The following is a 15,040-nucleotide window of genomic DNA, read 5'->3' on the forward strand; positions in this document are numbered from 1 at the left end:
TGGGAAATCACTCATTTTTTAAGCTCTTAATAAAAAGGGAAAATGCCCAGATGTGAATAGTATTTGGTTTTTTGCAACATGCTTGATTACCATAGTTAAGTTGAATATTGATTCACACTTGAACCTGCTATATTTTTACTTTTTCAGGTTCTGCCAGTGAGAAAATTAATTAGGAGTTTAACAAGAAGTCACACATAATTATGAATAGATATCGGCTGCTACAGAGATCTATGTTTTTACACAGATAAATTAGATTTATTTCAATTTGCTATTTCAAAATAAATACTTTTGCTGAGAGTAAAGTATATGTACAGCCACAACAAAGACAAATCACAAATTATGTGCACCTATTAATTTGTCTGAGGAAATGTAGGTGAAAGTATCAGAGAGAGAAAAATGTGAAAAATAAAATGTTTGTCACAACCGAGTTTCAGATTTCTCTAGATAATTCTAGAATTGGCAGTGAAACACATTGGTTTTTTTCTTTCTCTCCAAGATTTCAGGTGTTTCTGTATTCACTATAAACTGTACAAAATTCCATACTGTATGAAATACATATACATTTTTGATTGTGATTATTAAATTGTAGCCAGCAGAACTTTGTAAATAGCTGAAAAGCTTAAACTGCACAGAATACTGAAAGAAAATTAAGCTTTTTTGTACTTGAAATGTTGAATGTCTTTTCCTGAAGAGGAAAAAATAGCACATACTGATAATCTGAGATGATCATTTTAAGCAAGGATGTCTTTTCAAATGCAATATCCCTGCGCACAGAAAATAATGTCTCAACAACAGGTGCACCAACTCACAATTTGCTTATATCAGAATCTTCCATTTTTGAAGGGAAGGTGGGTAGCCTATATTCTAGCATCGTTTCTGCAAGATGCTGCCAGTACACAAATATATTTCTAACAACCATATGCCAAAAATACAATTTAAATAATAAGACTTGTGCTGTATTTCAAAACGGCTTGGCTTTGCCATCTGTGTTGATATTTCCAACTTTCTTTGATACAATAAGAGAGTTGCAGTCTTTTGTAACTATTGCCACAGTCATGTCTGCTGGACTTTCCCACAATGTCACAATTAGCAGTGCCTATGGCTTTGCCCTCTTTGCAGAGCCCCAGGGGCTTCTTACATACTTGAATCGAGATCCCAGTTCAGGAACATAGTCATAACTTTCATCCTGTTCAGAAGAACTTGATCCCAGGGAGCTAAGCGATCCAGCCACTGACCCAGTACCTTCAAAAGCATATGTCTGAAGGGAATCATAAGGGGGGACATCGGGATCAGAGTTGGCTTCTTCTAACTTCATTGTAATGAATTCCCGGAAAACAGCACTCTCGGGGCCAACCTGCAGAGATTGCCTGTAAAGGCTCTGGATCTGTGTTGTGATATTTCTTCGAAGTTTGTGTTCTCTGAGGACAGTTTGGTTCCTCAGGGCTGAAATATCAAAAGCCTCCGTGTCCTGCTCCCCACCTCCTTCGTCGTCATACTTCACAATGTTTTCTCTGAACGCTTCTCCTCCTTTCTTGTGAAATAGAGATTGCTTTGTCTGCTGCTTCAAGGCCACAATTGCTAGAATAAAAACTGCCAAGCAAACAAATAAAAGTGTGGTGCTGGTGAAATACTTGAGAAATTCACACACAATACTTGAGAAATTCACACACACACAGTTTTTACTAATCTTGATGCTACTGCAGTGTGACCAGTTTTATAGACTCTGGTTTCATGGGTGAGATAGGAAGAGTGTGGATCATGAGCATGGTAGTATTATGAGCACATATATGTGTCTAGAACTGGGGTAGATAAATGGGGTCTATGAATTATTGTAAATGGGGTTTTGTGTCTGGTGCTTTTTTAGTTTTTTAAAAAATTGAGGTGTTGGTACTCATATCTTGATAAAAGTGCTATAAGCACCAGCACAAAATCGTTGTCATCGTAGCAAAGGAAAGTGATGATGGCACCCTGTACCAGTGAGTACTATCACAGATACAAAAGCACAGGTTGCGTCCAGGATATAATCACCATGAAGGTGTTGAAAATTAGGGTAAGGGAAACTCAGGGCTGGGAGTCAAGTGTAGTCCTCCAGGCATGTCTATCTGGACCTTGGAACTCTCCCCAGGCTATGCGTTATCTCATCAGCCCACACCCCTCACTGGTTCTACTTTGTACACCAGCTGTCTGGCTATAATGCATTCTTTAACTCTAATCATCTCTCTTCCTTGTCTGGACAAGGATAGTGAGGATGTATTTCTGTGCATGTGTGTAGAAACTAGACTATTATACAATGATAAAAGTTACATTCATTCCTCTGGGCTATTTTTGCCTCTGGCCTTGTCCACCACTGGCATCTTGCTCTAAGGAGATTGCCCAGAAGTGAATACAGTGGTACCTCGGTTTTTTAACGTAATCTGTTCCGGAATTTTCTGAAATGTTCGAAAACCGAAAACTCAATAGCCAACAGCTAGGCCTCAGGATCTTGCACTCAGCGGAAGCTGCGTGGCACATTCAACTTCTGAGGTGTGTTCAAAAACTGAAGCATTTATTTCTGGGTATACGGCATTCAAAAACTGAAATGTTCATCAACAGAGACATTCAAAACCTGAGGTACCACTGTATGGTCCTCTGTCTAAAAAAAGGGTGCCATTGACTTATATATGAGTTCTGTCAGGTTTTAATTTGGGTAATACAGACCAGGTTCTGGGCAACAAATCCATGGAACCAAGAAGACATAGTATGAAATGAAGAAAGGATTGTTTTTCTTACCTAATATTATTAGTAGGCAAGCTACAACAGCAACTAAAGCTTGTACACTGATGCCCATTGAGAAGAGCATTGTTCCATATCTGCATGACTGGAGACTAGGTTCATGGTCACAATCGCACACAGTGACGGTCAAAGTGTTTGTGCCGGTGAGGGGTGGACTTCCGTTGTCAGCAATTAGGATTGGTAAGGTAAAAATAAACTGTTCTCGACGATGAAATCCCCCTCGTGTGGTGATAATTCTAGCTGTATTATCTTTAAAAAATAATAACAAAAAATATGATTTTGTTTCATGACATTGCTTATGGGTTTCCAAGTCCAACAATTCATGTTCAGTTAGAATATCTTATTTATGAGAAACACTGTGCCATATTTTGTGCAGATAAAGAGGTGTGTGGGAAGAAAGTTGGAAATCATGATGCTAAGGGGACAATTTACCGTATTTTTTGCTCTATAAGACTCACTTTTCCCCTCCTAAAAAGTAAGGGGAAATGTGTGTGCGTCTTATGGAGCGAATGCAGGCTGCGCAGCTATCCCAGAAGCCAGAACAGCAAGAGGGATTGCTGCTTTCACTGTGCAGCGATCCCTCTTGCTGTTTTGGCTTCTGAAATTGAGAATATTTTTTTTCTTGTTTTCCTCCTCCAAAAACTAGGTGTGTCTTATGGTCTGGTGCATCTTATAGAGCGAAAAATACGGTAGTCCCACTCAGATCAGTGGAGCTTGCCTCCTCATAAGTGTGTTTAGGATTATGCTGCACATTGGCTAAAATCTGAATAGTTCAGATGCACTGCTATCATCATAATCCCTTCATAATCTCAGCAACCCTTGCAGTACTAACTCAATAAGGTAGACTCGTATTATGTGCACCTGGGTGGTGTGAGGCTGAGAGGCAGTGGTTAGTCTAAGGCCACATATTTTGTGGGCCAGGCAGCATCTGAACCAAGCAATTTCTTATTCAGAATACAGTGAACTTTCCAAAAGTTAGCTGTATTGATTTATTCACCTAGCCAGAACATTCAAATAATTAGCAAAGTCAATATGAGCAATGTATACTTTAGTTGAATTTGAAATAGCTCTTCTTCTAAGTCTCAGAAGGCTGCCTTTAAGTGGTCTCCTTTCCTGCAATTTCATCAGCTGTTGAACTTAGGTTTTCCCCTCAGATTAGTTTCGATTGGTGTCCCCCCTTTACGATTCTTTCTCAGCCTAAGGGATCAATACAAATGCTGCATAACATCGCAGCACAGAAAAGTCATTCATATGATGTCATCTGTCTATCGATGAAAACAGTGTAATGGGGGAACAAGAAACAAAGTTAAATAATTATGAACTGTGCCTTTGTCTTTAACTGTGTTTTAGCAGAACTAAATACAAAGCAGAAGCTTTTATTAATATTAAATCTTCACTTCATTTTAAAAACCTTCTCTCTCCCTTGCACACTCTTCCCTTTTCTAATACTACCAGTGTTTGGCAGTTTAAGAGATAATGGGGAAGTTATTACTCCTACAATCTGCCATATTTAGAAAGCAATTACTAAGAGATAAAATTGGCTTTTGAGATTTTGTTCTGAGGGTTTTTTTATTATTTCAGAGCACTATATCTGCAGATCTGTGAAAGAGCTGCTGGAATAAGAATCTGCCAGAGGTGCTCTACATAAGAGGGAAAGAATTTAGTATCCTACTACCTAATCCAGCTTCCTGTTTTCAGCAGTAGCCAGTCCATATTTATCAGGAACAATCAAGAAGAGCATGAAGGCACTAGGCCACCCTCAGTGATTTACTGTCCCTGAACTTGGAAGTTCTACTTACATGTCATCTACATCAGCCTCCCCAACCATGTGCCCTCCAGGTGTTGTTTGATTATAATCAGGGTGGAGGAAGGGGGTGTGGTAGGGGCTGACCACCCCAGTTGTCACCACTGAGGGGTGACAAAATGCCAGGTGGCACTCACTGCGGGGCCTGCAGTGTGCCTGAGCCACACATCTCTCCTGTGAGTGATGCAGTGGCTTGGGCGCCCACAGGCTCCGCACTGCCCCAAATGGTCTGCCCACCACCTCCTCCTCAGCTGTTGGGTGAGGAGGAAGGTAGATACCTTGGAGGCCCCATGGAGTGCCCTGCTCCCACTTGCCCTGCCCTCATGGGCAGCTGGCCCCACCCCTGGGTATAGGGTATTCACGCCTCCCTAGGCATTTGCTCCACTGCTGATTATAAACCCCATCATTTCTGACTAGTAGCTATGCTGGCTGGGCCTGATGGAAATTGGAGTCCAAAACATGTGGAGGGCACTGAGTTGGGCAAGGCTGAACTTTATAGAACAGGAGCTCTCCACTTTGCAACAGTTTGTTGTAGAGCCCACTTGTCCTAGCTAACAGCTACTGTTCACCCTATCCTTAATTTTATTTAACATTTTGCAACGTTGTCAAAGCTAGTGCACCATTTCACCATTGATTCTGCACATTTTGTTATGTATTGTATGAAACGGTGCTTCCTTTTGAATCAATTTTATTGGTTGACTCCTAGTACTGTGAGATCACCTCATGAGAAGAGAAGACTCCCTGGAAAAGACCCTGATGTTGGGAAAGATGGAGGGCACAAGGCGAAGGGGACAACAGAGAACGAGATGGTTGGTCAGTGTTCTCGAAGCTACTAACATGAGTTTGACCAAACTGTGGGAGGCAGTGGAAATCAGGAGTGCCTGGAGTGCTCTGGTCCATGGGGTCATGAAGAGTCGGACACGACTAAATGACTAAACAACAAACAACTATAAGATGAGGAACATCTCCTCTTTCTCCTCATGCTATCCTTACTTTCTATAAACAACCCTACCATTCCCACCGCCCCACCAGAACCAAGCTAAAGATGTTGCTACTGAACTGTGTGCAGTCTCCCAGTGCCCTGGACTATTGGCATAGAAGAGGCTGCAATCTGCCTTGGTATTTCTCTATAGGCTTTCTAAGTCAGAATGCAGTTTCTTTTGCTGCAGAGAAGGACCCTTGAGGAGAAACCTCATGAAATTCAGCATCACCTTAGTCCTCAGTCATCTCCCCCACCCCATCTAAATCAGAAGTCAACCATTCCTAACAATCTGCTACAACTGCCCAGATAGTTGCTTATTTGAGTAAGTGCTTAATAGGCTTTTTTTTTTTTACACCAAGAATAGTGACTCTGGTAGGACTTATAATTTCTATATGACTCTGGCTATAGTTCTTTACCTCCGTGAGATTACACAGACTTAGGTGACTACAGCTGGCAAGAATTAAACACAAATGTTATTAGGGACAAAATATTCTGTCCCTGGGTGGGGGCAAATATACCCACCCTTGATAGGAGACTTGCAGATGGTAAGATCAAGCAGGGTGTGGAAGGCTTAAGGTAATGGTGTGGAGAAGCAGGCCAAGAGAAGTTTTTCTAATAGTAGAACTCAGGGCCACCCACTGAAGCTGAATGTTGGAAGATTCAAGACAGACAAAAGAAAGCTGCATAGTGAAACCATTGCATTAGCTCCTCCAAGAGGTAGTGATAGCCACCAACTTTAAAAGAAGTGTAGAAAAATTCATAGAGTTGGAGGCCATCAATGGTTACCGGCCATGTTGGCTGTGTTCTGTCTCCACTGTTTGAGGCAATATGCCTCTGAGTATCAGTTCCTAGGAATCACAACTGAGAAGAACACTGTTGTACTCAGGTCCTGCTTGCAGGCTTCCTATAAGCATATGGTTGCCTCCTGTGAGCAGAATGTTTGACTGTATGTGCCTTTGCTCTGATCCAGCAGAACTCTTATAATGGTCTCAAGCTACAAAGTAAGAAAAAGACGAGACTGAATATGATAGTAGAAATGCTTGTGGGGATCTATGTCCCATTCAGCAAAAAGCAGCACTATATTTTATCATTAAGATATGGAAAAGAGATGTAATTAATTTGTCAGAAGATAAATGATAGATATGCCATAAATACAAACCCAATTTCTTCCACATTTGGTGGAGGAATTCAGGAACTGAAAAATCTTGGAAGCAATAACTTATCAACTTCCTGCACCTTAAATAGAATATTTTATTTGATCTATGAGTTATTTTATTTGCATTCTTATAATTAGATAAAAGCCAAGCATGCCAGATTAATTTTTGCTTATTAGCTGTAGCTCAATTATAAATAGCTAAATTGGGGAGGGGATGACATCATGAGATCACTGCCTAATAAAGGTTTCAGAAACAGCAGACATAGCGGAATTCTTAAAGCAATGCTTTCCTGGCCTGATGACAAGTATATAAGATTTGTGTCTTGTGGAATGTGTTCCTGACTGTTGAGTATGCTGTCTTCGGTATTGTGCTTTACAACAGCTCAGTAAAAACACATTTTAAAAAAGGAAATGGCTCCAACACTCTATAGTTATTCTGCTCAACACATGAAATAACCAATGATCACAAACATCCTTATTCATTTTAATATATATATATATATATATATATATATATATATATATATATATGAGTGGTGTTGTTTTTAGTGTGTTTATACACCATACTTCTAGTGTAAATACATCTCTCAGGACAGTTTGCAACATATAAAAATTATAATTTCATTAAAAACCTCAAAGAGACAGCATCATCAGTTGTAGTTTTTTTTTTAAATCATAAAAAATCATAAAAAATTAAAGGACTGCTAGAATAAAACTTTCTTTGATGCCTTGCAAAAAGCAGCAAGTGTGGGGTGGGACAGTATTGAACTACACTTCATTGGTTTTTCATATTATGGGACCAGTCTGGAGAAGGCTGTATCCTCACCGACTATGCCTCTACCAGAGGAGACACTTCTTCTAATCAAAGGAAATGGGCAGGATAATAAGGGATGCGATGCTCCCTAAATTGTCTTGGGCTAAGCCGTTTAGGACTTTAACGGTAAACACCATCTCTACGAATTGTGCCTGTAAGCAAACTGGTACATAGTACAGATGTATTGGTGCAAAGTGACCCTATTTGCTAGTATTCACCAACAGCTACAGAGGTAATACCATGTGGAGTGCATTACACAGACCAGGTTTAATTCCTAAGGTGTGTGCACTGCGGGTACAGCAGCCTCAGCTGACCAAAGGGACAGCAAAGCACAGACACCACTTGATTATCCAGGTGTAAAACCAAAACCAGGATGACTGAAAGGGACTGTTCCTGACAACTTTGACATGATTAACTGTGAGAGTATGCTGCAGATTCGTTTTAGATGAAGACACCAGCCCAGGTTCTAAACACTAGGATATAATTATGTATGTGGTATGTTTTTATTCATTGGATAACTATCCAGCCATAACAGCAAGAAATTTACAGACAGCAAGTTAATCTCATTAATATTCCTGTGAGGTAATAAAAGAGAATGACATCTTTGATGTTCATAGCTGAGCTCTGAGTTGAGCCTGGCATTCTAAATCCTGAAAATTAAGCCGTTGTATGGCCCACAGTGGTTCTCAGCTATACACCACAATTTGTACTATTTACCGGATGAACAATAGACTTGCTCAGATGTTAGCTTTCAAGAGTTCTCAGAACATATGGAGAGAGGACCACATGCACTGCCCCCACCCCCCAGTGTCTACATGTGAAAAAAATTTCCACCCTCGATTGTAGAAGAAGAGAAGAGTTTGGATTTGATATCCCACTTTATCACTACCTGAAGGAGTCTCAAAGCGCCTAACAATCTCCTTTCCCTTCCTCCCTCCCACAACAAACACTCTGTGAGGTGAGTGGGGCTGAGAGACTTCAAAGAAGTGTGACTGGCCCAAGGTCACCCAGCAGCTGCATGTGGAGGAGCAGAGACACAAACCCAGTTCACCAGATTACAAGTCTACTGCTCTTAACCACTACACCACACTGGCTCTTACTATTGCAACTGAGTGGGAAGGTCAGCAGAGAGAAACTTTGCACATTCAGCTGAACGTGTTTAGAATTTTCTATGTGAACAGGAACCACAATTGCTCAGGGTTTCCACCTGCATAAAGGCTTCTAAGGGCTTTCTAAGTTCATTCTAAGTTCATTCAAATGAACACATGAAAATTCCATCTTTAGATTCAAGATCTAAGGCTGCAGCCAGCACAAACAGGGTATGCACAACTAGTTCCTCCCTCCACAATTTCTGAGAACACATGAAGGTGAATGTCTGAACAGGTCTAGTGAAAGTTTCATAATTAAAGTGGCAAATTGAGCATTAATTCCTTGCAGAAATATTTCAAGGGCTGTGCACACAATACCTACTTTGATTATCTTTGACTGCAAAACCAGAGCTGTTTGTGGCCTCCTCATTCAAATAGTAGAAGAAATTATGGTCCTCCACAGAATTGTCTTTGTCCACTGCACTGATGGTCTGAATAACCTAAAAGCAAACAATGGCAAACAATATGCTTAGCACCAAATATTATTGGCTGCCTTTGAAAGCAATGCAACAAAATTGCGTGCAAGACATTCCATTCAATTAGTAAGGTTGAAATCCCCCTGCCTTGTCTCTGAAGGGCAGGAAATGTATTAGCTGCAGCAGCAAATATACATCACTAAACACAAGCCTGTTGAGCTTGTTGATTTTCTAATGTCCTACAATTATGCCACTTGATTTTGTATTGATTGGGAGGAGATAAGCACTAAAGTCATGGGCTAATGCAAATGGCTTCTGGAATTGAAAATGCAAAGGTTAAATAAAGTTTCCATAAGGGGAAAAAAAAGAATAATGTATAAAGTATTCTGCCCTTCCTTTGTTCTCCAAGGTGAAAAGTATATCATTCTATATTTGAACACATCCTTCAATACAAAAACCTATTTCCTTCCAGCCCACAAACATCATAGGCGTCACTCAAGTGATGTATTATAGTTGCCGTGACCGCAAGATTGTGACAAGTTCATGTGCTGAATTGTTGATTCTTTGAGATAGTAACAGATTGATTATGGGAACCATTGGTTGTGTTTTCAAAGAAACAAAATAGCCTAAATTTCCAAACCTATTGAACCAGATTGTCATTTGCAGGAAAACAGAGTCAAAATTAGCGTCTTTGCATTCAGAAATCATTGATTCCATCACCTCAAATAAACAAGCCATGTTGCAGTTGTTATAATGAACAGTTGTTCTGCTTGCTAAGAGTAAATATTTGTTACCATTATCGGTTGATACCATTGGGCAGATCTACATTATCAGTGACAACATTTTTTATCTTACTATTTCAGCTCCACATTATCTTGCCATTTCAATGCACTACCAGTTCATTATTTTCATTAAGAGAGTAAGTCTTCTAAAATGCTGTTTAATGCCTAATTGGGGCTTAAAAACCCAGCCTTGCCAAGTACAGGGTCAGAGAAGCCAACAGACAGCCACAGAAATTACTTTGTGATTATGACACAACCATAGTTCAATGCAATGATGGGCTAATAGAGTTTTTTAAAGAAATGATTTTTAAATGTTTATTTTCATTGATAACAGCCTGATTCTATCATCTGCTGCTTTAGTTATTAGGATGAGATGCAAGCTTCTGCATCAACCTGACATAAAAACAAACTGTTTCACATTACACCTATGACACCCTAAGTTACTGATCTAATCATAACAGGATTGCAACAGCAGGTCCTCTAACTCTAGCTACTATAAGTTGTCAGCTGACTCTTCAAGCAGTAGCAGCAGCTCCTTGTAATGACTTAACTTTACATTAGATACAACTCCATGGTGGCAGAATACTCATGGACAGATTGGGTAGGCAAACTCCCCTTGCTCCCTCTTCCCCTTCAGAAACAATAGTGGGTGCCATTTAAGAATGGACCATATGTCAGTGTCATCCACCCCACCCAGTTTCTCATTTTTCAAGACTCAAGTTAAGTGTTCTGCATCAGTTTGCATTTAAAAAAAAAAATCCTCTTGAAAATTCACCAGTAGTTTAATGCAAATTTTTCCTGTGCACATTTCCATAAGCAATTTTGCATGACAAATACATTTTTACAAGCCATTTCCTCTAACATGCATGGTATATTATTTTCTGTAATATATGGGGTTTTGTGAACAATTTCCCCTGAATATGTGCATTTTTGTAAGCATTTATTTGGTTAGAGAATTGTCTCACAAGATTCAGAGGAGTGTAAATTTAAAACAATTAATGATCTCCCACATCGTTTCTACTTTGGTCCGAAACTACCTGATAGACGGCAGTTCACTAGTTAAACCATCATCTCCTTTAAAAATAAAAATAAAACAGTGCACTAATTGTTTCTGGACCAGGGTCTAATATGACTTCATGCTTTATGTTAAAACAAAGGTAACATAGTAGGATATTACTTTGGAAAGCTTGCATGGGTTGGTTTATTGATTGTGCTGAAATCTAATTGCCAAGAATTGTGTCATATCAAGGCTCATTAATCTGAAAACTTTAACGATCTACAAGTCAGTGGGGAAGACTACTAACTGGGGAACTTGCCTGGTCGTTGTTTAAAAATGAAATTGGATTGAGTAAAAATCCAGGCTTCAGAGAAGGGTCAGCCCTGGCACTAGACATAGTGAAGCAACTACTTCAGGCAGCTGCATTGGATATCATGATTATATTTGTACTGCCATAGAGGATGGGGAGCTTTCAGCGTAACTTGACTGGCCTTGGGTATTCTGCATGTTGACTCGGGGATGAGGATTTTAATGCTCAACCTTAGGCAGCAGCAAAGTGCCTTAGGTCAGCCTTTGAGTGGAAGCAGCTCTACCTCCTAAAAACCTTGAAAGCAAACTGAATCTTTACAGCTTGAAGTCTGCCTGATACAACCAGAAGGCCTTGAAATTAATGTGGCAAGGGATGGAGGAAATGGTCAACTACAGTTTCTTTCAGTTTTATATTTTTCCAGTCTTGGGATCAGATTGCCACATTTATGCAGCCAGGTATAATGTATTTCTTTTTTAAAAGGAGTCTTCATAAAAAAAAAATTGCCAGCATTTTAGTGTGCATTTCTAATATGCACATTTTATCACTTCCCCACTTTTCATTTCCCACTTTCTTTCTCAGCACTGGAGCCAAAGGTAAAGATAAAATCAGTAGCTACCACACAAAATGAATTTCCAAACTGGGAAGAGAAGCTGTGCACTAATGCAACAGGAACTTGAACCCTTCTTAGGCATTATGTCATCTCATTGGAAGGCAAAAAATGCAGGGGAGGTTTCTGTGGGCAAGTGTGGTGCATGTGCCCCTTGTCTTCATCCTTGCATGGTCAAGCTGAATAGCTGTAGAGGGCTTTGACTTCTTATTCCTTCTGTCTCTGACAGGGTCTGTTTTGCTGATTTGTCAGTGGCTGATTTTCACTGAAAAAAGCCCTGTTCATCTGAGCTGTCTCCTTTTCATTAGTATTACATGGGAGCTTCAAACACACTTCATTTTTCTTTTCAAGGATGGTTAGTGATGTTCAAGGATTTCATTTGACTTGAAGATTTTTACTTGATTCACATCTCAGGCTCAAACTGCCGTTTTCTTGCACTTCAAATTTTGCATTATACTTCACAGCTCAAAGAACATACCAAAATGTGTACAGAATATATACTTTAGGTTAAAACAGAAACAAAATGCACACAGAAACTGATATACTCTGAAACAATACATTCATGGTTTGTTTTTGTATTTTAATGCAGATGGATGCAAAAATGGAATGGAACAGAAATATTAACACAACATGTGAAACTGACACAAATCAGAAACAGAATGATCTATCCATCTCTTTTAATCAACCCCACATAAGAACTTCTTTAAATACAAGATGGCTGCCAATATACTGTCACAAACAATTGTCAGATGCCATCCTGTGGCCCCGAGGTTCCACCAATCAGATTATTGTAGCATGTCCCTCAGACCTTGTGGGGGGCTGGACTATATGTTGCCATGATTATGGCCCACATTTTTTGTAGAAACCCTTATTGGGACCAACCCCCACATTGCCCAAATGTTATTTTTTTTGGGGGGGTGCCTCATACACCCATGCTGCTTCCTTTGCATTTTTCGTGTTGACAGTTATTATTTCATGTTGACGTAAGCATGCCATTCCTGTCAGCCCTGGAGAGCATGTGTGGATGCGTGGGTGAAGAGAAAAGCCATTGGCCATGCTAAGTCAGGCTGGTGCTGCTCAAGCTAAAACTTTTTTTCCCAATTTGAGGGAAGATGAGGCGGCGGCTATTTACCTTTCCATGGCTTGCACTGTGTAGATAATGAGTGGCCTCCTCAGCAGAGCGCCTAATTGTTTTGGAGCGCAGCTGCCCAGGCGCTCCCCGCTTCCTCCGGTGGGGAGCACTGCCACTACAGACACTGGCAGGCGTTACTCCTGAGGCGCCTCCAAGCCCCTGCTGCCACAACTGCCCTTTCTGAGGTCAGTCACTGGCAGCTCCATGGTGGAAATCCGAACTGTGGCTCCTTTCCCCTCTTCCCCAACCTCCACCCCAGAAGAAAAGATTGCTGTGCGCATGCGATAGACAGAGAAGGGACTTGTCTAGAGCAGCCGCCCGTCTCACTTTTGGCCCCCATTCTGGCTGAGTCACAAAAACCACCGTGCATGTGCACTATGCTGGCTGCCTGGATCTAGGAGGCAATTGGGCTGATCCGACCCAAGGGGCTTAGTTTGCCAACCCATGCTTTAGATGAATACAGCTCCCATACCCTTTGGGGAACCTGTTAAGCAGGCTTTCTTATACTTGTCCCTCCAGGTGTTTTGAGACTACAGTTCCCACCATCCCTAACCACTGGTCCTGCTAGCTAGGGATCATGGGAGTTGTAGGCCAAAAACATCTGGAGGGCTGAGTTTGAGGAAGCCTGCTGTTAAGGGTTCTCAGAACTGGAGGAGTCTTCCGTGTGAATCTCTGTAGGGTCCCTTCTTCACTAAACCTAAATGCACAGCCACTGGGGGCAGGGCCAGAAGGTACGTTCACACTGGCGGCAGGGTGGGTGAGGAAACATGGCCTGAAGCCATAGGACTCCATTTGCCCCTCACATATTCAAATGAGCACCCTCCTTAAATTGGCTTCACTAAGACTTTATAGGATTTGCCAGAAGACAGCAAGCCATTTAAGGCAATGTGTAGATCTTCTGATAGCCAAAGATGCAACATCCACACACAAGAGAGCGGTATTAGCAGGTCTGGGGGAAATTCCAAACCTTGCAGAAAAACAACAGCAATAGCGATCTTTAGAAAAACACTAAGGTGTGTAGGAGGGGGAAATCCCCAAAAGGGGAAGAACAGTGGAATGGCAAAAATGGTTGTGACATCCCCTACAGTGACCAAACTGGTTACACTCCCCTAAATCTATCCCTGCTCTGAATAATAGCACTTCAGTCTGCAGCATTTTGTTTCATGTTCCACTTGTTCATATGGACCCTTGCTTGTTTTATAAAATATTATCTTCATTCTCATCTTCCTACATAAAAACAGGTAGGAATTTCACAATTAGGGATCAAATTTGCCATGGTCTAGAAGTGCATGTAAATAAAACAAGTGGTCTCTGCTGACATTTTCCAATACTTTTCACTTATTGTTTCTTTTTTTCTTGATCCACTACATATAGATTATCAATATTGTTTTAATTTATACAGAATGCCTCCCTAGTTATATATATTTTTTTAAAAATGGTTGAATTATATTCAAGCTGCTATTTTTCCTGGCATTTGTAGCATTATCTATCTTTTATAGAGAACTAATGTCAAGTAAGTAGCTTTCACTTTGACTGTAATTGCTGACTATTTTATTTTATGCTAAGTGCTGGGTAAATATGTATTGCCTTGCTATCTCTGTTTCAAAGTGCAAAAGACACATTCATCCACTTTACGAGCTAATAAGTAAATGGTCAAGTAAATTGCTGCATCAAAGTCAATTCACAGATGATACACAAATTGCAGGTATTTGTGCCAGAATAAATATGTATTAGAGAGGACAGTATTATTTCACAAAGATACAAGTAAACATAGTATATCACCCTCAGAAAAAAAATATTATTCTTCCTTCATGCAAAGCAACTGTAATGTCCACGAGATAGCAGGGATACATTACTATTATTGTTGTTATTATTTTCTTTTGTTGGCTATTAGAAGAATTATTGAGTAGCCACTCATTTTAATGATTCTTCTGTAATACTTCTAAAGGGGTTTTTTAAAGGTTACTGTACTGATATGCACCACCCTGATATTTTTTGAGAGGATAATATATAAATGCTTTTATAAAAAACCATTTTCATGGATTTCATGCTATCCAAGGGTGTGTGAACATTGAATACTGTCTTCAAGCTGGGGTTTTTTTAAAAAAATACACTGTACA

General features: G+C 40.2%; 1 protein-coding gene across 5 annotated transcripts in view; it reads right to left on the reverse strand.

The window, feature by feature from the left end:
- Nucleotides 1-229: 229 nt before the first annotated feature.
- The window catches only part of LOC310848190 (cadherin-19-like), a 69,763-nt gene continuing 54,952 nt past the window's right edge, over nt 230-15,040 (reverse strand). For all 5 annotated transcript variants that reach the window (XM_083746933.1, XM_083746936.1, XM_083746935.1 and 2 more), the window contains 3 exons: nt 8,999-9,116; nt 2,770-3,021; nt 230-1,590 (listed from right to left, as the gene is read on the reverse strand). In XM_083746933.1, coding sequence (XP_083603059.1) covers nt 1,097-1,590; nt 2,770-3,021; nt 8,999-9,116 — 864 coding nt within the window. In that variant the 3' untranslated portion in view covers nt 230-1,096. The remainder of the gene's footprint in view (nt 1,591-2,769; nt 3,022-8,998; nt 9,117-15,040) is intronic.

Source organism: Podarcis gaigeae, assembly GCF_964106915.1.
Source record: "Podarcis gaigeae genome assembly, chromosome: 7".
Lineage (NCBI taxonomy): Eukaryota > Metazoa > Chordata > Lepidosauria > Squamata > Lacertidae > Podarcis > Podarcis gaigeae.